Source organism: Anguilla rostrata, chromosome 13 (assembly GCF_018555375.3).
Source record: "Anguilla rostrata isolate EN2019 chromosome 13, ASM1855537v3, whole genome shotgun sequence".
Classification (NCBI taxonomy): domain Eukaryota; kingdom Metazoa; phylum Chordata; class Actinopteri; order Anguilliformes; family Anguillidae; genus Anguilla; species Anguilla rostrata.
In genome coordinates, this window is record NC_057945.1 from 5026307 (window position 1) to 5053518 (window position 27212).

A 27212-nucleotide genomic window follows, 5' to 3' on the forward strand; every position below is an offset into this window, starting at 1 on the left:
GATTGGCCACACGGTAATTTTAAACAATGTGCGCGGCCTTGTTTGTCGTGATGGTTGTCATTTGAATTGCAGTCAGTTCGTACATTGTTGTGTATTAAGCGAGGCAAAGTACCATCCTAGAACCAGACTTTAGCTAGTTTCACGTATTTATTGAAGTTTTTAGTTTATTTATGTTTTTAAAGGGAACGAGTACTAGCGCATCGATGTCCCGAAAAGCAACGGTAAGTTACTGTAGTAGTTTATAAGATATCTAGCTAGCTACCTCGATTAAGTTTCCAAACTGGTCATGAAGCTTTAACGTTAAATCACCTTGCTAGCAAAGTTAATTACTTGGCATTAGCCAAATGTGTGGAGATAACACTAGCTAGTTGACTTCCTGCAATTAATAACAGCTACGATAAGTAAGAACAAGCATTTGTAGTTGGATAAAACAGCTCTCGATATTTTGTTTTTGAGTGTTGACTGTGGTGTACACCGGTAGCTAACTATAGTATCGTGCTGGATTTGGCTAGCTTGAGCCACCATGCATTAACTTTCAACCAGAAAGTATATTTATGCTATCTAGCTGGCTGGGTGTTAGAATATGCTAAGATATTTGAATCGCACTAAGTTGTTTATTAGTTGCGTCGATAACATGTGAGTTGTCGGCTAAATTACTGTAGTTATTTACTCGAAGTTGATTCCACAGTTGTGAAAAAAGCTGAGAATGAAGTGTCTGAAGGTGGAAGATTATGTCAGGCGCACAGCTTGTCCGGATGAAACGCGTATTCTCTGCCGTGAACTTGAGGTAAGAAGTGTGCATCCGACCAGGGCAATTCGAAGTCTGTCAAGTCTTGAAAAGTTGTAATATATTGGTGTTCTTCGAGAGTCAATGTACTTGGCTAGGCTGATTAACCAACAGAGAATGAAATGCGTCTTTCTTGCTAACTTGCAAAGCTCGCCGGTATTTACAGTTCTCGTGAACAGCCACCAGTCCCTGCAGAGTCCTTGCTTGCTTGTAAACACAATACTTTAAAAGTAGAGAGTTTCCTCCTTATTGTCACTGTTGAAAAGTTGTTCTAATTCCTAAGGAATCCTTAAATTTAATGCATGTATCCTTAAAATATAACTGCATATACAAAGTGTAAAAGTTTATACAGAAAATAAAAATCTCTTTTGAGAGGGGCCCCTGTAGTAGACATTGTTTTTTTTAAAGGACTTGAATGAAACGCTAGCTGCCAATAACTGCCTTGCCTTGGACAGAGCTTTGTGAAGAATGGGCTGGGAGCGGCGGGCCGGACCGTGTGTGACCGCGTGATCCGGGCCTGCAATGAGCGGCTGGGGGCTGCTTCCCTGAGCGCCGAGCACCTGGACTGCCTGATGGGCCTCGTGGAGCTCGCGCTCCGCGGCTATGACAGCAGCACGCTGTCCGCGCCGCAGTGCGACCCGCTCTACATGGAGAAGATCCTTTTCCACGTACTGAAGAAAGTGGCTACGCGTGGTTCCCAAGCCTGGTGCCAGTTCCTGGGGGACTTGCTTTATGACAGACTGGCCTTGGCTGCACTGGTAAGGGAGGATGAAAGTGACGGGTGGTGGGCCTTTTGTAATTTATTTAGTTATATTTTTAAAATTATTTTATTGCTGCTGTATCTCGTGCCAATCCAAATGATGATATAGCTCACTGTGCCAAACCTGGTTCTTTGGAAGATGCATGTTCTGCTGCTGTTTGTTTCCCCATTTAAATAAGCAACTGCTTTACGCCCCAGTAGGTGCATGAGCTGCATTAAAGGGGAATTGCACCTTAAAATGATATTAACCTCATTTAACAGATCAATGCGGGACTGATTAAGCACCTCTTAGTGGCTGGCCAAAGCAATCTCTGTACAGAAGTAGCGTATGTGAAACGTGCAAATTTGGTTGAGGTATACATCATAATGACACACACCTGTACCATTTTTCATTTTTGAAGACCTACAATGGGCAGCAATGCCTCCCCCAGCCTCTCGCACTCGGCAAAGGGGGCATTGACCGAGCTAAGAATATATAAATCCTGTGTTCCTGATCCTTTGAGCTGAACAGCCATTTTGGGTGGGCAGTGCGTGTTTTTTTTTTTCGTATGCTCCGTGTTGATTGGTTAACTGACCGGGAAAGACGGCACCCCTCCAACCACCTGCCCACACTCTCACTCCTGAAAAGCAAACAAACAGACATGGTGTCTGTAAATCATATGCTGCCCCGTGTATGTTTGAGCTGGAGTCGGATCTCGAATTTAAAGCCACAGAGGTCAACCAGGGCCCTGCAGGAAGTGTCCGAATGGTAAGCTTTTTCCGTCCAATCACAAGCTATAGGTTGGCTGTTGCACACCTAGCTACTTGGCTAGAGAGCTGCGAGGCACTTTGACAGCTCGCTGTGCAGGCCGTCTGTAGCTCCTTTGCCACTGTCCTGCAAAATATACCGGGTCCGCTTTTTCCCCAACCTCCTCTTCCTTTTGAAGGCTGTGCAGTAAAATGCGCTGTGACAGGCTGTCAGTCAACGAATGCGACATGTCACAGCGCATTTTACGGGGCCCGTTTTACAAATCACGTCTGAAATCCGGCTCGCTTATTCATTTGTAATTGCGCTTCACGGTTGTCAATGCTAAGTCATGAACAGGTGGGCGTTGCCTTATTCTTTTGAGCGGCTTCCCACGGGTGGTGGGGGGAAAAAAACCGGCAAATCCCCCGGTTCTCCCGGACCAGGTTTGGGGAGCCCTGTTGTGGGCAGCTCCTCAAACAGTGGCTGTATCCGGAAACTCCCAATTTTTCTGCCTGTACTTCCTTTGCGCGCGTGTAGACGGGTGAAGGATATTTGGCATAACCCTGGCCTAGTTGATCAGTCCTGGCTGAGATGGAGGAGCAGTGGGAGGTAGGAGGGTGTGCCGCTGCATTTGGACAAGGCCCAATATGTCTTCCTGCTTCCCCTCCCAGACTGCTGACCGCCTCCTGCTGGCTCAGAGCTGTTTCGCGGTGCTGTGGAGTGAGCCCGCGGGGCCCGGAGGAGGCGGCGGCGGCGGCCCTCAGCCGTCCCCCGACCGCTGGATCGCCAACCAGCTGAAGACGCTGCGCTTCCTGCTCCTGCAGCAGCGGGACCCCCAGGCGCCCTCCAAGGTGGCCAAGCACGCCGAGGACGCCTTGACCAAGTACGCCAAGGCCCGCGGGGTCCTCGGGGAGGGCGACGCCCGCCACCTGCTGGAGCAGGTCCGGCTCCACCTGCTCGGGCCTCGGCAGCGGGGGGAGGACCGGGCGGGCTGGCCCGCGCTCTGCGAGGTGTCCCTGAGCGTCTGCCGGCTCCTGGGCCAGGCGGGCCTCTGGGACCTGGCAGCGGGGCACCTGGAGCGGGACGTCGGCTGGATGCGGGGGTCCCCCTGCCTGGCTGTGGCCCTGGACCTGGCCCGCAGAGCCACCGAAATCCACCGCGCCCCCGGCGGGCAGCGCGGGGCGGCGCTGACCACGTGCGCCCGCGGCCTCCGGGCCCTGCCGGCCGAACCGGGGCACCAGGAGCGCCACGCGGTGCTGCAGGGCTGCCAGCTGGTCGCCTGGGTGCTGGAGGTGGGCCAGTACGGGCCACTGGGAGGCTCGACCCTCCTGGCCTGGTTCTCCTTCCTGGAGGGATACCAGGAGTTTTTGGAAAAGCACATCCAGATGGTGAGTACAGACCGCCTGTTTTAGGGAAACGTAACGGACCACTCAGCCACTTTCAGATTTTAGCCTCCACATCAGTGTGGGTTGGAAAGGACTATGGATTTCTCAAAAGTGTGTTCCAGTTGGGAAGTTTTGTGTTCTTCTCAAAAAAAAAAAAAAAAAAAATTATGGATGTAACTCAGGTAGGAAAATTGGCATTGTATCATAATCTACAAAAAATTTGTTCTGATGACAAGCTGTTTGTTATAAAATAGACCTCATAAATTTGACATTTCTTTCAATCTGTTCTCACAAGTGCTTCTGATACCACCTAGAAGAAGAATGGGTGCTGCTGTCGCTTCAGTCTCCGAAAAGAAGCTAGTGTGAAGTTTTGTTTGGCCCGCATTGTAGAGTTCCCCTGAAGTGCAGTTACATGTTTTTTTTTTTTGGCCCTTTCCCTAATTACTGTAAAAATGACAAGCCTAAACAGTTACATTGTACTCGTGAATATGGACTGCATGAGAAGCAGATGGGGTGCTTGATCCTTTGTCTGAAGCTGTTATTTGTTACTGTTCTACCCCAGTCTGCAGGGTTTTGTTTGGCTGAAGCTGTTATTTGTTGCTGTTTTACCCCAGTCTGCAGCGTTTTGTTTGGCTGAAGCTGTTTTGTTACTGTTCTGCCCCAGTCTCCTGGGTTTTGTTTGGCTGAAGCTGTTATTTGTTGCTGTTCTACCCCCAGTCCGCAGGGCAGCAGATGGAACAGAAGCACTACCACACCCTGTGCTGCATCTTGCAGCAAAGCCTCGTTGATGCATATGAGAGTCTGGAGGCCTCACAGGTAACTGGAAGGAATCTGCTCCTCAACAAGCACCACTCACTTCTCATCACTAATCCAGTTTCCCACAGACTTGGACCAATGGGTAATTAGAAGTTCAGCTTGATGTGGAACATGTGTTTTGCAGAACATTTTGCACTCCACAGCAGAACGCAATGATTAGTACAGATTGGGATATCACTGTTAGCATGTGGTCGCTTTGGCCATTTTTGGTTTAATGAAACCTCTCTCTTCCAGAAATGCTCATTACTTTAGTAGAGTCATGGAAAATTGTCTGAATTTAGGGGGTTGTGCATCTTTGTTTATGGCCTGGTTATACGAACAAGTCCAGCAATATTAGTGTATTGATGGTGTAAACAAATTTGGTGGCTTATTGGTATACATGAATTCACTACCAAATTTCATTTGTCTCTGAAGAGAAGTGTATGGCCTTGTATTCTTTCTACAAAATAACGTGCCTCCAAATGTACGTCCACCTTGCAGAACGGCCGCCATATAAGCTTAAGACTTGCACAATAAAAATGTTTCTGACGATGTTTCTTTGAGGAAATGTGATTTGATTGGACGTGGCCTGCGGGTGTTGTTTATCGGCTGTCCCTGGTCCCTGCAGCTGGAGGAAGCGGAGTCTCTGGAGCGCGTCCTGCTCTACTGCCAGTCCGCCGCCAGCAGGCTGGTCGACGCCCTGCGGAAGCTGGCCAATGACAGCACCTTCGCCAAGGCCGGTAACGTACATATCATTCGCTTCCCTGGTGTTTCTCGGGCCTCCATTGGCTGTTAAACTCGTTTCTGCTGTGTTGCGTATATTGTGTACGTATAGCATTGTGTCTGCTGTGAGTCCAACTCTCTGTATAAACACAGAATTTTTTTCATGGTGGAGCGGTCTGAAGACTTGATGAGGAAAGTGCTTTGTGAAGTTATTGAATGGTGTAATTGCTCTGCGCAGTTGATTGTGCGGTTCAGCTTGTTTCTCTGTGCTAATGCGCTGCTTCCTGTTCGGTACCTGGCCCTTGGGCTTGCGGCTTTTGTGTTCCGTTTGTGCAGCGTTTGTGCAGCCCTTCTGATGAGGGCTTTGGAAGGCACTCTGGGTCTGTGTGTCTGCTAGATGAATAAGTAGTATTGAAACTTACCGGAGGTACTGGTTCACATGTTGACTGAATATATATTGACCCCCCTGTGCTTTAAAAAAAAAAAATCCTTCTTTGCATGTTCTTTCTGCTCATAAGTAGCTTGATTTTTTGTATTTTTAAAAATATGTTATTATCAGTGTTTGTTATGAATCAAGCCAATGCAAAAAAATTGGAAGTACGTCCATTTTATTTTGGAGTACAATTTAGAAAAACGTTAGGATTTTTCTACAGTCGATTTCTATTGAGGACAGGCTCCCAGAGGGACGGAGATTAGGGGCTTTCGGGGACTCTGTTCAGAGTCTGGCCGCAGGCCGCTGTGGAGCTGATGGACGGCGTGTTGTAATCCGTGTTCGTCTTTGTCTGGGCAGTCTCTGCGATTAACAGCGTGGTTCGCGGGCTGCACAACCGCAAGCTGTACGACCAGGCCTTCTCTCTGGCGGAGATCCTGTGCCAGGAGCTTCGGAAGGACCGCCACCCGTCCCTGCCCGTGGAAAAGGTGAGACGCTTCTGAATTTAGCATTTTTGAACCTGTTTTGAATCGTATTGAACCTGTGTTTTGTAGTTGTCCATGACCATGAAATGCACTTCTGTGCGTCGCTTTGGGTAAAAGCGTCTGCCAAATAAATGTAAATGTAATGCGTGTGTGTTTGTTATATTATGGTTTGGTATATTGTGATTGTGTTCATTTGATTTCATATTATTGGGTTAGGTTGTCAGTACAGTAACCAGTACTGCGTGGAAGTTGTTCACCAAAACCCTGAATTGCAAAAATCTATTGATGTGCTTGATCTTATGTTAGATGTGATGTCTCTCCATTGGGAAAGGTCTGCAGCTGCTGTTAGTCTGTATTCTGAGCACAAACGCTGATTTTTTTTTTTAACGCCCGACGCGTCGCCTGCCGTCCCGCAGCTGAACCGGACCTTCATGCTGGCCGTCCTGTGCTCCCGGAGGGCCGGCCGGCTGGAGCAAGCCCTCGACTGGGTGGGGCACTGGCTGCGGGCCCTGGGGGGCCGGGTCCTGGATCACATGGCCGAACCGGTGTCCCTGTGGGCCAAGATCAAGGCCGACGCCGCCCGGGCGGGCCAGGAGGACATGCGCCTTCGGTAGGTGGGGGATGGTCTGCATGCGTGCTGGGGGGTTCCTGGTGCATTTGTGCTACTGCGGCAGTGTAGTATAATGGCTAAGGAGTTGGTCTTGTAACCTAAAGGTCGCAGGTTCGATTCCCCACTAGGACACTGCCGTTGTACCCTTGAGCAAGGTACTTAACCTGCATTGCTCAGTGTGTGTGTGTAAATGTTTGTGTGTGTATGTGTGTATATATATATATATATATATATATATATAAGTATATGTATATATGTGTATATATATATCCAGCTGTATAATTGGATACAATGTAAGTCGCTCTGGATAAGAGCATCTGCTAAATGCCTGTCATGTAATGTTCTGTGGTTTGGTGGAGTGACTGCTTGGGGTTTATTCTCCCTGGTGCTGCTGTTGGAGAGTTAGAAGGTCTGAGAGTTTTGTGTTCACCGTAAATTTGGCAACCAGCTCAGATTTGAAGAAAATCAGTGAGCGACTTAACTGTGTGATCAGCTGCTTTGACTGATTGATTTAGTGGCCCGGACATCGGGGGGAAAACGGTGAAACTACTGAAGAGGTTTAGCCGCGTAAGCGCTGTACCAGGGAAGCCAGCATCGGCGTTAGCCATTTTGTGTCTGGGGCGAACACGTTGATCCGCTGTGACCCGGTCGTGTTCTTAAACCCCTCCCACCCCCCCCCCCCCTCCTTTAGGACCCTGCGGGACGGCCTGGGGCAGGACCCCCCCGGGGAGGGGGAGGCGATGATGTGCCTGCTGGAGGAGGAGCTGAGGGCGTACCGAGCCGGGGGGGGCGACACGGCGCAGGAGCGCTACAACGTGCTCTGCGACCTGCTGGAGCTCTGCCCGGAGGGTGGCGCCCGCACGCTCCGCCGCGCCGTCTACCTCTGCGACATGGCCCAGGTGGTCTGCTTCCAGGACTTCAGCGAGCAGACGGACTGGTAGGCCCCGCCTCCCCGCCCCCGCGCCCCCCCCCCCGCCGAACCCGGGCCGGCTCGCGCGCGGCCGCCATCGCCTTTTAAACGAGTTGTCGTCGTAGGCGCGGAGTGACTACTGAACTTTGAGTTGACGACTTTATAGAAAATGAGTGCGTTGTCAATTTCATTAGCTAGCTAAAAGAGGAGAAACTAAGAATCCACACGACGGGGAACCTTGAAGTCTCTTTTGCCCAGCTTTGTAATTGACAGTACGGTTGTTTTTTCTGTTTTCCTGACACTGCTTGTACTGTACTTAAAATGGGGCACCTCCCAAGGGATTGGCCAGATTTGGCATCCACGCGAGGGCTTGATGGCAAAAAAAACAGGCTTATTGCTTTTTTCTTCCTGTACCATTTCCTCATTGCTGTGGTCCAGTTCGGCCGTGGACTTTACCCAAGAGGCCCTGCGGCTGCTGGAGGAGGAGCCGGAGACGACGGAGAACTCCGACAGGCTGAAGGATCACAAGGCGCAGGCCTTGCTGTGGTTCTACGTCTGCACCCTGGAGAGGAACTTGCAGGAGGTACTACCTTGCATGGATCTTTCACGTCAGTTTAGGAATGCCCTTTGGGTCCCAGAGTGAGAACTTTAGAAAGTAACACAAAAAAAAAAAAAACCAGCACTGAAGTAATTTTTCTGTCTTATTATCCTGTCTCCTGAGTGTTCACTGTGATATGCTGTCTCACTTTCACTGCTGTCTGAACCCGTCTCAACCAGAGGTATAACAGTTACAGAACTGGACTGTAGGTTTGGAGGAGTCATGTAGCAGGTATAACCGCTACAGTACTAGACTGTAGGTTTGGAGGAATCATGTAGCAGGTATAACCGCTACAGAGCTGGACTGTAGGTTTGGAGGAGTCATGTAGCAGGTATAACCGCTACAGAACTGGACTGTAGGTTTGGAGGAGTCATGTAGCTGGTATAACCGCTACAGAACTGGACTGTAGGTTTGGAGGAGTCATATAGCTGGTATAACCGCTACAGAACTGGACTGTAGGTTTGGAGGAGTCATGTAGCTGGTATAACCGCTACAGAACTGGACTGTAGGTTTGGAGGAGTCATGTAGCTGGTATAACCGCTACAGAACTGGACTGTAGGTTTGGAGGAGGCATGTAGCAGGTATAACCGCTACAGAGCTGGACTGTAGGTTTGGAGGAGTTTGACCGTACCGAACCCCCCCTCTCCCCCCCAGGCTAAGGAGAGGGAGCAGAGGCTGGCTGCAGCTCGGGAGCAGTCGGGAAGCCTGGAGCCCCTGGGGACCAACGACCTGGACTATGAGGACAAGCAGAAACGGCAGGACAGCCAGCAGGTGTACGAGAGCCTGCGCTTCAACCTGATGGCCCAGAGCAGTAAGTCTTACATGAATGAGTCTGGAATGATATGCAGTGTTTAAAACGTATTTACTGACATTTTCTAGGGTTAGGGTCTATAGTGAGGAAAAATGGTACACAAATGTAATGAGAGTTAAAAAAGGATAGTCATGATAGGCACTACAGAAGAGTAATCTCTCGGAAAGCTGTTCCACACAGGTGATATGGCATAAGTGTTGTCTTTTCCTGGTTTTAAGGGCAGCATTTCAGTGAAGTGATGTAACTTTCTGAACTTACCTGACTCTTCTAGTTATTACATAGGCATTACTGATGATTATTTATCAAAAATCACATTGTATAATTTTGTGAGTACCAATAGTCATCCCCACAATATCATCACAATGTTTTTGACCAAATACCTCAATATCGATATTTGATTTTGTCCGTATCGCCCAGCCCTAGTCTGTACTGATTTGACTGGGAGACGTGATGTGTGTCTGTACTGATTTGACTGGGAGACGTGATGTGTGTCTGTACTGATTTGACTGGGAGACGTGATATGGTGTGTGTCTGTACTGATTTGACTGGGAGACGTGATGTGTGTCTGTACTGATTTGACTGGGAGACGTGATGTGTGTCTGTACTGATTTGACTGGGAGACGTGATATGGTGTGTGTCTGTACTGATTTGACTGGGAGACGTGATATGGTGTGTGTCTGTACTGATTTGATGGGAGACGTGATATGGTGTGTGTCTGTACTGATTTGACTGGGAGATGTGATATGGTGTGTGTCTGTGCTTGTCAGAGCAGTGCCAGTCTCTGGACCGGGCCTTGGAGTTGTGGAGGGCTCTGCTGGCTGCAGGGCCCAGGCCGGCCGTGAGGAGCAGCAAACAGACTGGTTTTTCCATCGTGCTCATGGGGGCCCTGTACAAGCTCATGGGGAAGGTGAGGATGCTAAAGGGAATCATGGCTGTTTGTCTCACTGAGGTTTATCATCTGAAAGTATTGAGAACCTGGCCTGGTTGCCACTGATAGTTCTGCCCTTCTTTTGGGGACGTACTGTAATAAAGATCCTGATAGCTGCTTCTTGAAGGGTGGTCTAATTTGCATTAAATATTGTTCCAGCCACTGCAGGCGCTCGAGAGTTACCAGCTGGCCGCTGGTCTCGCCCGCGGAGCCGGCGACGCCCATAACTGCGCCAGCAGCCTGTGCCAGAGCACGCGCCTGCTTCTGGAGCTGGGCGCCCCTGAGCTGGCACAGGTGAGTGCCCGGTCTCACACTCAAACCTGCCGCTTCCTCTCTGACAGCTGGGTTCTTGTGTTCTGGGTCTGTTCATGAGAGCTAGGCGCATTAGTAAACTTTTAGCGTTTACATCTGAAAATCTCATATTACTTTACAGAGGGAGGGAGGGGCCGTGCCTTATTTAGGCAGTTAAACTGGTTTCCCTGTGCTAGTGGATGTGATGAAGACTCCTATTAGAGCAAAGGTTCCTGCAGGATTAGGAAGCAGAGAAAACCGGTAAATCCGTGACCCTGATCCCAGCGAGCGGAGCTGTTCTCTCTGACCCTGATCCTAGCGAGCGGAGCTGTTCTCTCTGACCCTGATCCTAGCGAGCGGAGCTGTTCTCTCTGACCCTGATCCTAGCGAGCGGAGCTGTTCTCTCTGACCCTGATCCTACCGAGCGGGGCTGTTCTCTCTGACCCTGATCCCAGCGAGCAGAGCTGTTCTCTCTGACCCTGATCCTACCGAGCGGGGCTGTTCTCTCTGACCCTGATCCCAGCGAGCAGAGCTGTTCTCTCTGACCCTGATCCTAGCGAGCGGAGCTGTTAACTCTGACCCTGTGATGCGCAGGTGCAGCTGGAGCAGGCGGAGCAGCTGCTGCAGCCGGGCAGTCCCGGTACAGAGGGGCCGACGCCTCTGGACGTGCAGGCTGTACTCCTGAGGGCCCAGCTCTGCCACAGCACTGGCCAGGTAAGGGGGGGAGCAGCTTTGGGGAATATAAGCCTTTATAAAGCCTTTAATGGAACACTACATTAATGGGTGAGAATTGGCAGTCTTAACGGAGAGGTTAAGGGCGATTCTGACTGTGGTACCTGGGCTTGGCTGTCTCTCCCCAGGTGGAGTCGGGCGTCTCCCTCCTGAACCAGGTGCTGGAGAAGGTGGGGGCGCACCCCAGGTCCAAGGCGTGGTACCTGCTGCGAGCGCAGGCCCTGCAGACGGTCGGCTCCTACCTGAGCCTGGGCGTGTCCGCGCTGCCCCCCCACCTCCGCCAGAGGATCGCCGATCACGGTGCGTTAAACGTCCGTCTCCATGACGCCCGCTCCCCCCCCCGTGCAGAGTTCGGTAAAGATGCAGTGCTGGTGGGCCCCCCCTTGGGCCCCCTCGTACCCCCCGCAGTCCTGGTCGCTGTTGGCTCCCTCTGGATCGGGCGGCCTGGCCTACGGTAGTCCTCACCCAGGGCAAGGTGCTGATTCTGGAGCACCTGAAATGTGTGGTATTCACTAGCAGCTTTGCTTCAGGCTTGCTCTGAGGGCGTTTAGGCCAGGGTAATTAACCTAATTAAGTACATACTTAATCCAGGCATATCTCTGCCTCTCCAGGACCTCTGCTTGCCTAACTGTCCTGAACCAATTTTTCTTCTTTTCCTACATTACATTGCATTACATTTGTTTAGCAGATGCTTTTATCCAAAGCGACGTACACAAGTGCATTTCGTGGTCATGGACAACTACAAAACACAGGTTCCCTAGGACCTCTTCTCCCCCCGCTGGGCGTGGAACCCTCTGGCCTCGCCCAGGTTCATTAACCGTATAAAACCAGCTGGAAGATATTTGGCGTTGCATTCCTCGTCCTGAGTTAGGTTTAAAAAAAAAAAAAAAAAAAATGAACAAAAAATCCTTCCCGTGACACTTTGGATGCTGGCCTGAGTTTGGGGAAGGGGAGGGCGTTGCAGACGGTGAGTTTGGGGAAGGGGAGGGCGTTGCAGACGGTGAGTTTGGGGAAGGGGAGGGCGTTGCAGACGGTGAGTTTGGGAAGGGGAGGCGTTGCAGACGGTGAGTTTGGGGAAGGGGAGGCGTTGCAGACGGTGAGTTGGGAAGGGGAGGGCGTTGCAGACGTGAGTTTGGGGAAGGGGAGGGCGTTGCAGACGGTGAGTTTGGGGAAGGGGAGGGCGTTGCAGACGGTGAGTTTGGGGAAGGGGAGGGCGTTGCAGACGGTGAGTTTGGGGAAGGGGAGGGCATTGCAGACGGTGAGTTTGGGGAAGGGGAGGGCGTTGCAGACGGTGAGTTTGTTTGTTTGTTTTTCTGCATTTCAGGATTGAGGACTGCTGACACTGCTCTCGACGAGAGCATGAAGTGGCTGTGCAGTCTGGTGGTGACCCTGCTGGGGAGCGGCCTCTACGGGGCGGGGAGCGCCGGCGCCGACGCGCGCTTCGTGGATCAAGGTGAAGCCGCGTCGCGCGTAGGTCTCGTGGCAGACCAAGGCGGAGAGACGCCTGGCTGATGATACGTTTTTGGAAAACCTTTTGGATTATAGCCGTGTTCTGACCAGTCGGGCTTTTCTTTTTCTCTTGGTGTTCTCTTCTGTGGTTTGAATAGACGTGAGGCTATTATAGATTAGTTTTAAAAGTTAGCACTGTAAAAATTGGACATGGATGGGGACATTTAATTTACTGACATTTGGGTAGAAATCTGTTATCTTTTATTTTATTTATAAATAAATACATTTATTTTTATTTACATTCACCAAGTCACACACAACTCTTCTATAAGGGCCAAGTTAGCGTCTTATTTAAAGCTCAAACTTGTAGTACAAGGAGTCTGACCAGGTTGACCCCTTGATTTAAATAGTCTGCCCTACTTCCAGAGATGTACCCTGCTAATAAACTATTAGTTGATTTACCTCTGGAAGAATCATGATCTTGTGTGACTGAGGTTCTAATTTGAGGTGGAAATTTAGGCCAACTGAACCCTTGACCAGGAACATAGTGCTGACAAGCAGACTTGTTGGCACCAATCTGGTTGCAGGACACTGATTTTGTGAAGCGTAACCTCCCTTTGCCGATGGTGTAGGGTGCAGTGGCTGATGTTCAGCGTGTGTGTCTGTAATGCAGGGGACAACGTGCTGCTGAAGTGGCAGGTGCTGTCGGAGGTGCTGAGCTGTTCGCTGGGCGTGGTGGCGGTGAGGAGCCACTGCGGTACCGTCCCCGAGGCCAAGGCTCGCTGCCTGGAGGCCCTCAAACTGGCCACCAAGCTGCAGACCCTCAGCCAGTGAGTTACGGGGGCTGGGTTAATAAAGCCAGAGGGTTATGGGTGCTGGGTTAATAAAGCCAGTGGGTTATGGGTGCTGGGTTAATAAAGCCAGAGGGTTATGGGTGCTGGGTTAAAACTAGTGGGTTATGGGTGCTGGGTTAATAAAGCCAGTGGGTTACGGGTGCTGGGTTAAAACTAGTGGGTTATGGGTGCTGGGTTAATAAAGGCAGAGGGTTATGGGTGCTGGGTTAAAACTAGTGGGTTACGGGTGCTGGGTTAATAAAACTAGTGGGTTATGGGTGCTGGGTTAATAAAGCCAGTGGGTTATGGGTGCTGGGTTAAAACTAGTGGGTTATGGGTGCTGGGTTAATAAAGCCAGTGGGTTATGGGTGCTGGGTTAAAACTAGTGGTTTATGGGTGGAGGGGTAATGGAGCCAGTGAGTTATGGGTGGAGGGGGAGAGAGGTAGAGAGTGAGTAGGGGAGAGAGGGGGAAGGAGGGTGGTGTGTGTGCAGCTCTCTGACCGCTGGTCCCCCCCCAGCTGTGCAGAGCTGTTGGTGGCGAAGGCTGAGCTGGAGCTGCAGATGGCGGAGCTGGAGCTGAGCGGGATGGACCTGGAGCAGGTGGAGGGCCTCCTGGACCTGTGCACCGGTCAGTACCACTCGCTGCTCTGCGCCTGCTCGGAGACTGCCACACTCCGCTACACCAGGGGGCGCTAGAGAACCGCGCCAGCAAACCACTTTGCTATGAGGGTCTGAACACGGTGGAGCTTTGTTCATTTCCATTTTATTGAGTGGGACAGATGCACGTTAATTTATAATGGTGACAGAACCTTTGAAGGCGCTATTTTATAACTGGGCGTGTTTGGGAAAAATAATGAAAAAGTTTATCCCAGCCAATCAGAATCGAGTTTCCAGCCAAACCGTTGTACATTTTGTGTCGGACAATATTTGTGAGTTGAAGAAATTGTATGTGTGATATCTGATGCTGACTGTGTTTGACCTGATAGGCTAAGCATTAAGACTTCATTATGTTGGAAAAACTTGGGTACTGATGTGCGTTGTTACTGGTGTGTGGAATTTCTATATAGCGAGTGGGCCGACCAGGATGCTTTCAAAAAATGTATTCCTTCCTGTGCTAAGAGTCGATTTGGAATCGATCCCATTTATGCGGTCACTCGATCTATGAAAAAATTGGAAATCACCGTCCCTAAAAGGGAGTGATTTATTGATGCAAATTACATCATTTTGGTTCAAAGATGTAAATGCACAAACTGAAATTCACAGGGCTCTACAATATTTTACACTGCGTTTTTGGCGAGTGACTGATGAAGTTACACCATTGGTCGGCCGGTTCGGTCCAGCCATGTACTAGGTTTTGACCTGGTCTTGTTTCCAAGGAGCTCGTTCTCCTAAGATGAAGAATTTTGGAGCGCACTAATGTAACCGAATTAGTTTTGCTCCTGAATAATTTTTCCGCTTGGCGCACGTGGATTTTCAGGAGCAAATGCTCCTAAAGTGGGAGCCCTGTAGAGCCTGATCCAGCTTAACCCCTCAGCGCACATGCCAAATCTGTCCAGTCTGTGCCCGTTTAGGCGGTACCGACCACTAGGGGGGGGTGTGCGCTAAGACGTTAAAGGCGTATAAATAAATGTGATTTCCCCGGTGCTTTGGCAGATTTCGGCGGCACGGAGAAGAAGGCGGGGCTCAAGATAAAGGCGCAGAAGGGCCGGCTGCCCAAGAAGGCGTCCCTGGCCCCGGGGCCGTCTGAGGAGGAGGAAGACGGCGGCGCCTTCCTCCGCACCCGGGCCTTCCCGCGTGAGCCGGCGGAGACGGGCGGGGAGTGCGGCCTGTCGGCCTCCCCGCCCCTGAGGGCGCGGCCCGAGCGCTGGCTCTCCGCCCTGGGCCACGCGGCCGGCTGCGCCTGCCCCTGCTGCTCCGAGCCGCGGCTGGGCCGCGTGGTGGTGCGCTGGGCGGCGGCCCGGGCCGAGCTCACCCGTCGCCTGCGCCGGGACGGGGCCGAGGGGCGGAGCCGCAGGCTCTTCCTGGCCGCCCTGTCCCGCGCCGCCGCCGCCAGCGCCAGGCTAGGCGCCGGGCTGGTCCGGCTGGTGGGGCCGAGCGGCGGGGGGCCGGGAGCCTGGCAGCCCTCCTTCCTGCACGACCTGACCGCCAAAATCTACCTGCGCATGGCGCTCTCCGGCGTGGAGCCGCAGGCGGGCGGCGGCGGCGGGCGCTCCTGGGAGCCGCTGGAGTCCGGCCTGGCCTTCGTGGGCTCGCGCTCCGCCCCCGAGCTGGCGCTGGTCCGCGCCGGGCTGCTGGCCGCCCAGGCCCTGGCCTCCATCCTCGCCCTGGCCTCCAAGCAGGGCTGCCGGCCCGAGGACCTGTTCTCCCCCCGCTGGGCGTGGAGCCCTCTGGCCTCGCCCAAACACAAGCCCGCGCCCTTTCCGTCGGCCAAGAAGACCAAAGAACCCAACGCGCCGGAGGCCAAGAAAGCCAGGGAACCGGCCGCCGGCGCCACCGCGGTGCCCAGGCTCAAGATAACGTTCCCCTCCGGCAAGCTCAAAGCCGCCAAAGCCTCCCGGCCCCCCCCCAAGTCCGCCTCCACCCCTCGGGACGCGTCCCGCGCCTTCGCCTTCGACGACGAGGTGCCCCGGATCGCCGCGTGCACCCCGGTGCCCAAGGTGCGGGCCCCGCGTCCGGCGGGGTGCGGCGGGGCCGCCAAGCCGGGCCCCAAACTCCAGTTCCGGGTGTACGACGAGTCGTCCCCCTCGGTGGACGGACCGGGACCCGTGCCCGCCGCCCCCAAACGAAGCACCAGGTCCCGATTTAAGGTGAGGAAGGGGTGGGGGGTACTGCTGAGCCGGGTCCACAGCAATGGAAGACGCTCCTGAGGTGTAGATCCTCCTGGTCTGATTGTACAATGGATAAATACCATGTTGACCTGATTGATTGGTTCAATGGTGGATGGATTGCTGGATTGTTGGCTCGGTTGATTGGCTGGCTGTGTCTGTGATTGACAGGCGTTTGCGCCGTCCCTGTTAACAGGTGGAGTTCAGCGAGGAGAGCGACGCGGAGGCCGACGCCCCAGCGCCGGCTGGTCCGACGCGCCCGCGCGCAAAAACCGCCCCCACCCCCGCCAAGCCCAGCGCGCGCGCCCCGGCCCAAACGCCGGGAACCGCCGGCGGCACCGCCTCCAAGCCCAGCGCGCGCGCCCCCGCCCCCAGGAAGCCGGGCCGGCCCAAGAAGAGCACGGCCCTCCCCGCCGACTCCGCCTCCTCCGCGGAGGACTGCGCCCCGGCTCGCTCCGCCCCCAGGAGGGGTCGGCCCCGGAAGCCCGACGCGGGCGACGAGGAGCCGGAGAGGATGAGGAGCATCCGGGAGGAGGAGGCGCGGCAGGAGGAGGAGAGGAGCCTGGAGACGAGCGTGGAGGAGCTGCGGGCGTCGGACACGGAGGAGCAGGGAGCGCAGGGTGGGTGCGGCGGTGCCCTCCTGGTACACTCCACACCAGACCTGGGTCAAATACGTATTTGTTTTGGATTCCAATACTTTTTTACGCTTTACTGATCTTGTCTGGTGTACTGGAACCAATGAAATACTCTCAAAAAGTGCAAACCCCGCCTCCTGATCATATTGGCAGGCAAGATCAAGAACCATAGCACAGAAAAGTATTTGAATCCAAAACAAATACGTATTTGACCCAAGTCTGCTTCACACCAAAGGAGTCTGTTTATTTTACACAGTTTTCAACAAAGACTACATGCTCAAAAACATCAATCACGGTTAAGTAGACTAGGGGGAATCCTTTGTGGGAGAAAAAACAGGTTTTAGTGGATCTGAGAGTTTATAGATTTTTACAGCAGACTTAGCACTTGGGAAAACTACAAATCCCCAAAGTTTTTTTGCAGTCCATGCATGTTGGAAATGAGAGCTACCGCATTTGTTCTGCCAGGCGCCTCTTGATTTAAGTTATTCTAGCGGACACCGTACCTCTGTAACTTACAGCTCAGTTACGTATAGCGCCAAACAACGCCTTGAGGGCTTGATGCCAGAGCTCATTTACCATGTAACGCTCACCTTGTGCACTCATGAGCACCACTGTGAGCATTACACGGACCTGCAGTTTCACAAAAGCTGACATATTTTTTTAAGTCAAAAGGGATTTTTAAGTATTCTCTAACCTGAAAGTTTAGCTAGATGGTGTGCTGAGGAGTTTGATGGAGCTTGGTTGAACCTTTACTCTGTTTCATGCGTTTCTCATGAGCCTAATGGCAGTGCTGGCTCAAAGTAATTTCCCTCCTTCGTTTTAACAGGGTTTAGTCAGGCCCCAAGATGTCTGGTTCTCCTCCTACAGTCTCATCCCATGTCCCAACAGGTGGTCTGCTGGACGTCCCGGACAAGGATTTTGAGGTGTTAAGAAGGGAACCGGTGCCGCATCAACCGATGGAGGGCCTTTGGGAAATTAGGGGTGGGGTGCCCTCTGCCCCCCTGCCACCCCACGCGACCTACCCCAGCACTGGGCCTGGTGAGACCTGAGCTTTGGGATTAGTGTGCATATCACTGTATCGTCCAAAAACCTCCGCTTGAAATTGCCATTGAATTGTTCAGAAGGACCAAGCTTTGTGTCCAATCACTGTGGATTAGTCACATGGGCTTTTGAACCTACAAACATTTCTTTTTAGTTGCGAGACATTTATTGTGGATTGATTACTGGATGGCAAGTAACTAAGCAAGTGTAAACATTTGTTCATGACTTTTTTTTTATTTTTATGAAAACCTAAAAACAATCCACTATATATATATATATATATATATGTTTGAGACAGATGTATTTTTTCTTGATTTGGCTCTGTACTCCACAATTGTAGATTTGTGATCAAATGGTTTGTGTGTCGTTAAAGATGCACATTATGGGCTGTCTCGTGGCGTAGCCTGTAGAGCACTGTCCACATGCTCATTACGAGCCGCGACGTCGGCGGTTCGAGTCCGACCACACGACCCTTTGTCGCACGTCTCTCCTGCTCTTCCTGTCTCTCTACACTGTTTTGTCCAATAAAAGCTGAAAATGCCACAAAAAAAAGCACATTCTCAGCTTTTAGTAAAAGGTACAGCTTTTTATTAGGTAGAGCTGCTCGATAATTCAAATAGCCTGCTCCTCCAGTCGTGGCTGCAACTCAATATAGTAAGGATGCAGACATGGTGAAGATAATTAGTTGTTTGGCCAAATAAACAAAAATAATTTTGTACAAATATATTTTTAGTTGTTTTTGTTTTTTAGTCGAAGGGTGGTTATCCTGTATAGAATTATGGCGTTAAACGTTTGGGCTGCTGTAAGGGGTGTGACTGTCCCACAGGTGGTCTGTCTCTGGATGGGGTTCAGCACCTCCTGCAGGAGGCGCTGCTGTCCCTGCAGCACCTCCCCCCTCCCGGCCTGTACCCCCAGCTCTGCGGCCTCCTGGCGCTCTGTCTCGGGCAGAGCGACCCCGTCGCCACGGCGATGCTCCACGCCCAGTCCCTGGGCCTCACCGCCCGGCACCACATGATCTGCCATCTCTCCACCCGGCTGTGGTGAGCACCTCGGCGGTGAAGGCTCATGGGATATGTATTACGGGGTGGGGGGGGTGAAAGTGTACACCATCAGTGCCACTATAAAATATGTGCCAACTTGCACTGATTTGGGAGATCTGTTTCCCCGTTGCCCAGGAAACTGAGGAAGGCGGCGGCGGCGCCTGATCTGTCGGCCAGGCTGAGGGGTCTGAGTTTGGACGACCCCGTCCCGCTCTCGCCCCTGCAGCAGCGCCTCGCCCGCCTGGAGGCCATCTTCGCCTTCCCCACCGTCGAACCTGAGGCCTTCCCACACCAGCTGGGCCACGAGTTCACACAGCAGCTCCAGCACATCCCCCCCGGTGAGTCCACAGCACATCCCCTCCAGCACATCCCCTCCCCTGAGCCCACAGCACATCCCCTCCCCTGAGCCCAGAGCACATCCCCTCCCCTGAGCCCACAGCACATCCCCCCGGTGAGTCCACAGCACATCCCCTCCCCTGAGTCCACAGCACATCCCCTCCAGCACATCCCCTCCACTGAGTCCACAGCACATCCCCTCGGCACATCCCATCCGGTGAGCTCACAGCACATCCCCTCCCCTGAGCCCACAGCACATCCCCTCCCCTGAGCCCACAGCACGTCCCCTCCCTGAGCCCACAGCACATCCCCTCCCCTGAGCCCACAGCACATCCCCTCCCCTGAGCCCACAGCACATCCCCTCCCCTGAGCCCACAGCACGTCCCTCCCCTGAGCCCACAGCACGTCCCTCCCCTGAGCCCACAGCACATCCCTCCCCTGAGCCCACAGCACGTCCCCTCCCCTGAGCCCACAGCACATCCCCCTCCCCTGAGCCCACAGCACATCCCCTCCCCTGAGCCCACAGCACGTCCCTCCCTGAGTCCACAGCACATCCCCTCCCCTGAGCCCACAGCACATCCCCTCAGCACATCCCCTCCCCTGAGCTCACAGCACATCCCCTCCCCTGAGCCCACAGCACATCCCCTCCCCTGAGTCCACAGCACATCCCTCCCCTGAGTCCACAGCACATCCCCTCCCCTGAGCTCACAGCACATCCCCTCCCCTGAGTCCACAGCACATCCCCTCCCCTGAGTCCACAGCACATCCCCTCCCCTGAGCCCACAGCACATCCCCTCAGCACATCCCCTCCCCTGAGCCCACAGCACATCCCCTCCCCTGAGTCCACAGCACATCCCCTCCCCTGAGCTCACAGCACATCCCCTCCAGCACATCCCCTCCACTGAGTCCACAGCACATCCCCTCCAGCACATCCCCTCCCCTGAGCCCACAGCACATCCCCTACAACACATCCCCTCCCCTGAGCCCACTGCACATCCCCTCCACTGAGTCAACAGCACATCCCCTCAGCACATCCCATCCGGTGAGCTCACAGCACGATCCCCCAAGCATCTTGCCCACCTAAAGCAGCAGATGGGCCAGAGGAGGCACTGTTGCCCCCCTGAAACCCCCCCCCCCCCAGCCCCCACCGTGGCAGCCTGTTGAGACTCTGACCATCAGACATTTTACGTCTCCCTCTCTGATTTCTCATCAACGGTAATAAAAATGGATATAGCTCTTGTACAATCAGTGATAATGTAACTGATGATAACCCTCCATGTTTCTCTGACCTCCCCAGGGGTGACTGTGTGCCTTCTGTCTGTGGTCAGCGGGCAGTTTGGGGAGATGGGGGACACCGTCCTGCTGTCCCGTCTGGAAAGGGGGTCCCCCCCCATCACCATGCGCATCCCCACTGCGCAGTGCGAGGTACGCAGCTCCCGCACCCCTGCCTGCCCCCATCACTAACACCGTTTCTGCAGTGCTCTTTAAAAGCTGTGCTTTAGGACATTAACACTGCTTCTGCAGAGCCCTGTGAGTGCTGTGCTTTAGGACGTTAACACTGTTTCTGCAGAGCCCTGTGAGTGCTGTGCTTTAGGACATTAACACTGTTTCTGCAGAGCCCTGTGAGTGCTGTGCTTTAGGACATTAACACTGTTTCTGCAGAGCCCTGTGAGTGCTGTGCTTTAGGACATTAACACTGTTTCTGCAGAGCCCTATAAGTGCTGTGCTCCAGGAGATGGACAGTGTGCAGAAGCAGCAGAAGGTGTTGAGCAGTGTGGCTGACAAAGCTCAGTGGTGGGAGGGACGGAGAGCGCTGGACCAGAGAATAGAGGTAAAGGAGAGAGTGACAGATGGGTTAACTATGAAGAACGTAAAAGTGTAATTTTACGCAAGGCTCTGCATTCTTTAAAAATTTGAATAAACAAACAAGTTCGTATATTTGTAGAAATCTGAAAACCCATCTAGACTTGACATTTTACCTCCTGTCGAGAGCAGGGGTGTCCAGTTTTATCCGAAAAGGGCCAGTGTGGGTGCCGGACTTTGTTTTGGCCCAGGAGTTGAATACCTAATTCTATTTAAGCAGGTCTTGATTGAAGGCCATAATTAGCTCATTCCTGATGCTGGTCCCAATGACCTATTAAGTGCCATCATATTGATATCACCAATTTGGCTAGTACTTTCATATCAGTCCTCCTTATTCAATTTGACATTTGAGGTTGTCCCTTTTGTTAAACCCCCCGCACCTTGGTCGTCTTGCTGTGTAACGTAATTTTTTTTCAGTGATCAGATTTTAAAGGAGGCTTGTCAGGGAGTCCCCAACCCATTGTGCTGTGTGCATATACACACACACACACACACACACACACACACACACATTTAACCCAGCCTGCCTGTTCAGTCCAAATAATTGATCAGTTGTGCGGAGTAAGTATGGGAAAGGGTTACGGTTCTTCCTGTGGCTTTCTGGGCCCAGTGTTGGGGGCCCCTGCTGTATGTGACTGAAGTCTGAGATTGAGAGCGTGAGGTCACATGATTGGTTTCTGTGCTGAGGGACAGAGTAGCTTGCCTCTGATTGGTTGTTTCTTTGCTCAGAGGCTGCTGGAGGAGATGAGGGACATTTTGGGCTGCTGGCAGGGCCTACTGCTGCCCCTGACCTCTGACCCTCGGCTCTCCGCCCACGCCGAGGCCCTCCTCAGGACTCTGAGCGAGTACGGAGCGCAGACCACCGAGGAAACGCTCAAGGTTTGGGCCGTGGCTACACACCCCTGCCGCACACCCCTACCACACACCCCTGCCGTACACCCCTACCACACGCCCCTACCGCACACCGTGCAATGAACTGAGGGTTTGTGCTGTAGCTCCACACCCCTGCCGCACACCCTGCAGCACACCTCGCAATGAACTCAGGCTTTGTGCTGTAGCTACGCACCCCTGCCGCACACCCTACCACACACCCCTACCGCACACCGTGCAATGAACTGAGGGTTTGTGCTGTAGCTCCACACCTCGCAGTGAACTCAAGGTTTGTGCTGTAGCTACAAACCCCTACCGCACACCTCGCAATGAACTCAAGGTTTGTGCTGTAGCTACAAACCCCTACCGCACACCTCGCAATGAACTCAAGGTTTGTGCTGTAGCTACACACACCCTGCCGTACACCTTGCAATGAACAGTCAAGGACATGTTCAACGAAGGAATTGATCCCATTTTATATTTTCTGTGCTTTTCAGCAGCTTTACCGTGACTGCTCTGTGACTTTAGCCAGTATTTTCCATGACAAACACCCAGCATTGATGGTGAACATTCCCTTCCAGGCTGTGCTGTCTGCTTCCCCGCTCCTCTCTCCACGAGACCTGCAGTGTCTGGCCCGCGGCCTGTGTGCGGGCAGAATGGAGGAGTCCCTGGCTGCCCTGCAGGAGGCGGTGTCTGCCCTGAAGGACAGGACCGAGCCCCAGGGCCATGTCGTCCTGGTGCTGGACAAGGTATGACATCAGTCTTCCCCCTTTTTTTTCTTAAAGTGTGCAATCTCCATCATGTGTCCTAATGGGGATTTCAACATAAGTAAACGAAAACGCTAATTTTTTTTGTCATAAGTCTGGCTTATGCTGGACAACCAGGTGGTTATAAATCTCCCTACTTTAGTTCATATGCTAAATACAATTGGGGGAATGTGTGTGTGTGTGTGTGTGTGTGTGTGTGGCCCGTGTTTGTCTGGGTACAGTATCTCCAGAAGCTTCCGTGGGAGAACATCTCGTGCCTGAGATCCCGCACTGTCACCCGAATGCCGTCCCTCCACTTCCTGCTGGGCCACTGTGCTCTGAAAGAGGTGAGCCTCTGGGCCGAAAAACTCCATCACAGTGCGTGTGTGCTGACACGCCCACTGACCCTGCTGCTATGGGAACAGGGGGTGCAGTCGTGTAGTGATGCTGAGGGAATTGGGGTACCTGGGACTGCAGGTTTTATGCACTGATGGTGGTGCTGCCATTGTACGATGGCACGAGGAACTTTGCCTGACCTTGGCTAGAAATAGCTGTACAAAATAAGTATTGTATTTTATTGAACCTGTGTTTAGTAGTTGTCTGTGACCATGAAATGCACTTTTTGTACGTCGCTTTGGATAAAAGCATCTACCAAATAAATGTAATGTAATGATCTGCTTCAGTACATATTCATGTGTGTAAATGGATTGTGTGGTAGGAATGTAAACGGTGTCACTCTGGATCAGAGCATCTGCTAAATGGATATTGTGTAAGTGTAAAATATGAACTGCGATTGAGTGCTTCTCACCCTGGCTTAGTGACAGCCGTGGCTTGCAGGCTCATTCGGTGGGTCCGCTGGGGGATGAGGAGGTAAAGGGTTACTGAAAGTGTCATATGTGCAACGTAAAGATGGATGTACCTCTGTGGGCTCCCTTCAGCTGGACCCGGAGTCTGTCCTGAACGGCGGCGTGGATCCGCAGCAGGTGTACTACGTGCTCAACCCCGACGCCAATCTGAAGGACACGGAGGAGCGCTTCAAAGAGTGGTTCACCAGGTGAGCGCGGGAGGGCGGCCAACAGGGGGCAGCTAGAGCAATGAGCACCGCCGTCCCCGGTGGCCGAATTCCTCCCGTGTATCCCTCGGACGCCGCAAAGCCGACCGCGGGCTGCCCCCCCCGGAGGTGTGCTGGCCACCAGCCGGCACTGACGCGGGTGGGATTCGACCCAAAACCACGGCGCTCGCGCTGCCGGTGGCGCTCTTACAGTTCTGAAACGGAATTGTCGCATCTGTAGGGTCAGATTATTTTTGAGGAAACGTCAAAATCACCCTTGGGTGGTTTCGCACAAGATTAATAGAGCTTGTTTTTATTCTGTCGAATAATATAACTCTACAAATGCAATATTTATGGCGCTGCTGGGTAGCTCGCTCGCTTGGTCTCGGATCGAACCCTTGCCAGTGCTGTGTGTGGCTGGCAGCCCCAGGGGAGCGGTGCATTGCTGGCTTTGTGTCGCTCAGGGACATATGGGGGGGAAGTTCATTCGGGAGGGATCTATGCATTATACTGTGCGTTTCAGAGGAAAACTGCGCATTGCCCTCGCTCTCCCAAGCTAGCATTGGGGGCTGCATATGAGCATGCTTATACATTGTTGGTAAATTGGACACTCTAAATCCGGGTGGGATTAGAGATGCCAAATTTAAAAACAACAACAACAAAGAACTATATTAAAGAGGGGGGGGAGCAATCCATGATGGAAAAACTCCTTTATCTATCGATCTCAAGATGAGCCACTGAACAATGTTACAAACGAGCTAAACTACACTGCAGCGACTTAATCAGGGTTAATAGCCAAAGGGTTCAAGCATTAAATTGTGAACCACATGCTGGGCCTAAGTTAATAAATGTGTATGACCACAAGGAGTTTTTAATTAATATATTAAACTCCTTGTGGTCACTTAATCAGTCTCTACACTAGGAACCAGGAGACTACTGTTGGCAGATAGTCCTACACAACACCAAACTCTGCCCAGCATATTCCTAGAAATAGCTAGTCCTGTGCTCTGACCCTTGGGTAGGTTAATCTTGCGTACGCTGTAAAGGGAAGGGTTCCAGGGGAAGAGGCACTGCGGGTGGGAAAGAGGCCCTCAGAGCAGTAGTGTGGGCCTTCTGGCTCAGATGGCTGGAGGCAGGGGGGGGGCACTGTACCGGTGTGGGCGGGGCTCCGGGGGGGGCGGCGTGGGTCTCCCGGTGCACAGCTCCTCCTGAGCACGGTGCAGCACGGTGTACTTCCACAGTTCAAAATGAAGAAGTATTTTTGCGCTAAGTTGTATGATATGTGATGACAATCGAAAACTGCTATTGCAGCCAGTGGAAAGCATTGTACTAATGTAATTTGGATATGATGTGCCAGAACTATTAGCTTGTGTAAAATACTGGTTGTGTTTCCTCAGAAGGTTGATGTTGTGTGTAACTAGCCCTCCTCTCCTTTAAGTGAGTCTGCCTGGCAGGGTGTGTGTGGAACCCCTCCTTCTCCAGACCAGCTCCAAGAGGCCGTTGCCACCAAGGATCTCTACATGTAAGTGTGTCACTTTCAGTTTTGCTAACAATTTTCAAAGTTGTAATAGGAACATCATACATATGTTTTAATTAAATGCACTTTATTTCCACTGCTCCATATCTGCAACCCTCCTTCTGGAACCTTCTTCCTGGAACCCTCCTTCTGGAACCTTCTTCCTGGAACCCTCCTTCTGGAACCCTCTTTCCCTTTCTGCAGCTACCTGGGCCACGGGGCCGGGGCGCGGTTCCTGGACCGGCGCAGGCTGCTCAGCCAGGAGCTCCGCGCTGCCGCCCTGCTGTTCGGATGCAGCAGCGCGGCCCTGGCCGTCCGCGGCGAGCTGGAGGGGGCCGGCGTGATACTCAACTACCTCATGGCCGGGTGGTAAGAGAGACGTCCGTGTTCTGTACACTCGCAGTTACTCGCACGGTCCATGCTAAAAAAAACAGGCTACATAAAACGTGCATTTCTCCAATCACTGTAGAATCCTACTTATTTTCTTGCGGAAATCTTTACAATTTTGCTGAGCAAATACTCACTTTGTCTGTATTCAGTTCCCTGCTCATAAGCTGTCCAGAGACGGTAGACAAGTAAAGTGCTCTTCAGGTGCATTGTAGAACCAGTCGCATCCTCAGCCAATCAGTTATCGCTATCAGCCGATGCTGTTCGCGTGGATTCCATATCTGTATCGGTGCTAAAAAACGCGGATTGGAGCGTCCCTAGTTCTAGCCTCATACAGTAGTATTGTGATCAGCACTGTATCTGTATCCACATTGTAATGTTGCATCAGTATTTTTACCAGCATTGGACAGGAGTCTCAGTATTGTGACTGGCAGTGATGTATGACCTCAGTATTGCTATGTATATTGGATTAGTTTCATTATAATGATTGGTATCCTATGATGAGCTTGGATGTATTTTCTCTTCCCTAATGGCTGTGCTTGTGTAAGTGTGTTGTTTATGTGCGTTACCCCAGCCCGCTGGTGGTGGGGAACCTGTGGGACGTGACGGACCGGGACATCGACCGCTTCACCACGACCCTCCTGCAGTGCTGGCTCTCCGCGGGACGGGGGGCGCCTCTCCTGGACCACATGGCCCCGTCCCGCCAGGCCACGTACCTCAAGCACCTGATCGGGGCGGCGCCCGTGGTGTACGGCTTGCCCGTTTCTCTGAGATAGGGGAGTGGCCTCGCTCCGAATCCTCCACCCCCCCCTCCCCCAGCAGTTTCAGTGATTTCTCTCTCGATCACATCGTCCTTCATGTGTCTGTACATCAGAGTTTATCTCATTGCAAATGATGCCTGGTCTACCTATTAGTGGCGTTAGCTAAAAAGCCAAAGGGAGGCGTTTAACGTTCATATTAACAGTGTGGCAAGCAATATAGGTTTTATTTTTTGACCACGGATGGGAAAATAATTTTGGGCCACACTGTCTTCCCTTAATTGTGTATACTTTTTTACTTTATTCTGATTTTACCAAATCTATTTTATCATTCAGTTCCTCCTCCAGAAGAGATGGAATTAATACTTGGAATATGTATTTCGTAAATAAGTTTTATTTTTTTGTTGATGTAACTTTTATTTGCCTTTTTAAAACACCATATAGTCCTGGTGGCTTCAATTCATTTTTAAATGGACTGAGACTTTCTTTAATTGCATGCATTTTGAAATGTACATTAATGTATTAATAAACTCTTGTATTAAATACCTAAGTGCAATGATTACTGATTTTGTGCATATGTCCGTTTATTTATGATGAGAGGTGCTTGATGCCCATTGGATTAATGCAGCTTTAATAAGTGTGTGTGGCACAATAGAAGTGCCTATTTAACTAGACAGGCTGGCACGCCTTCAGCTAACCTAAGCTTGTGAAGTCCCGGAAGTAAGCCTGTACTGCGCATGCAGAGGGCAAAACACTGGAGCTCCCTTTGAAATTAATGGAGAATATCAGAGTTTTGACGGAAAAATGTAACTTCCACAATGGTACTCTGAAACTCTTAATGGTAGTTATATTTAATATGAAAAGCTACCCTCTCCAGTTCCTATGTATA

At 52.0% G+C, this 27212-nt stretch overlaps 1 protein-coding gene across 3 annotated transcripts; it reads left to right on the forward strand.

Moving 5' to 3' along the window:
- Positions 1 to 33: 33 nt before the first annotated feature.
- Positions 34 to 26868, forward strand: espl1 (extra spindle pole bodies like 1, separase). Of its 3 annotated transcripts, none has more exons than XM_064304991.1 (32): positions 34 to 234; positions 701 to 787; positions 1243 to 1545; positions 2946 to 3662; positions 4377 to 4475; positions 5083 to 5194; positions 5968 to 6095; positions 6509 to 6702; positions 7394 to 7639; positions 8051 to 8195; positions 8865 to 9021; positions 9789 to 9928; positions 10109 to 10243; positions 10835 to 10954; positions 11101 to 11272; positions 12297 to 12425; positions 13095 to 13251; positions 13774 to 13883; positions 14909 to 16062; positions 16277 to 16700; positions 17604 to 17753; positions 18583 to 18796; positions 18932 to 19134; positions 20430 to 20557; positions 20841 to 20963; positions 21725 to 21874; positions 22447 to 22614; positions 22854 to 22958; positions 23550 to 23665; positions 25101 to 25184; positions 25383 to 25547; positions 26140 to 26868. In XM_064304991.1, the coding sequence occupies exons 2-32, from the start codon at positions 707 to 709 to the stop codon at positions 26339 to 26341; spliced, it is 6531 nt and encodes a 2176-aa protein (XP_064161061.1). In that variant the 5' UTR covers positions 34 to 234; positions 701 to 706; the 3' UTR covers positions 26342 to 26868. The 3 variants fall into 3 exon arrangements, with proteins under 3 accessions (XP_064161061.1, XP_064161060.1, XP_064161062.1); XM_064304990.1 differs by having other exon boundaries at positions 34 to 221; positions 689 to 787; XM_064304992.1 differs by having other exon boundaries at positions 34 to 221; positions 689 to 787; positions 18583 to 18793.
- The last annotated feature ends 344 nt before the right edge of the window (positions 26869 to 27212 follow it).

What these genes read in the sequence shown, in the direction of transcription:
- espl1 (XM_064304991.1), top strand. Translation starts at nt 707, where the DNA reads ATGAAGTGTCTGAAGGTGGAAGATTATGTCAGGCGCACAGCTTGTCCG. An exon ending in GACTGGCCTTGGCTGCACTG is followed by an intron (nt 1,546 to 2,945) that starts GTAAGGGAGGAT and finishes TTCCCCTCCCAG; the next exon opens with ACTGCTGACCGCCTCCTGCT. An exon ending in TCGTCCTGGTGCTGGACAAG is followed by an intron (nt 22,615 to 22,853) that starts GTATGACATCAG and finishes GTCTGGGTACAG; the next exon opens with TATCTCCAGAAGCTTCCGTG.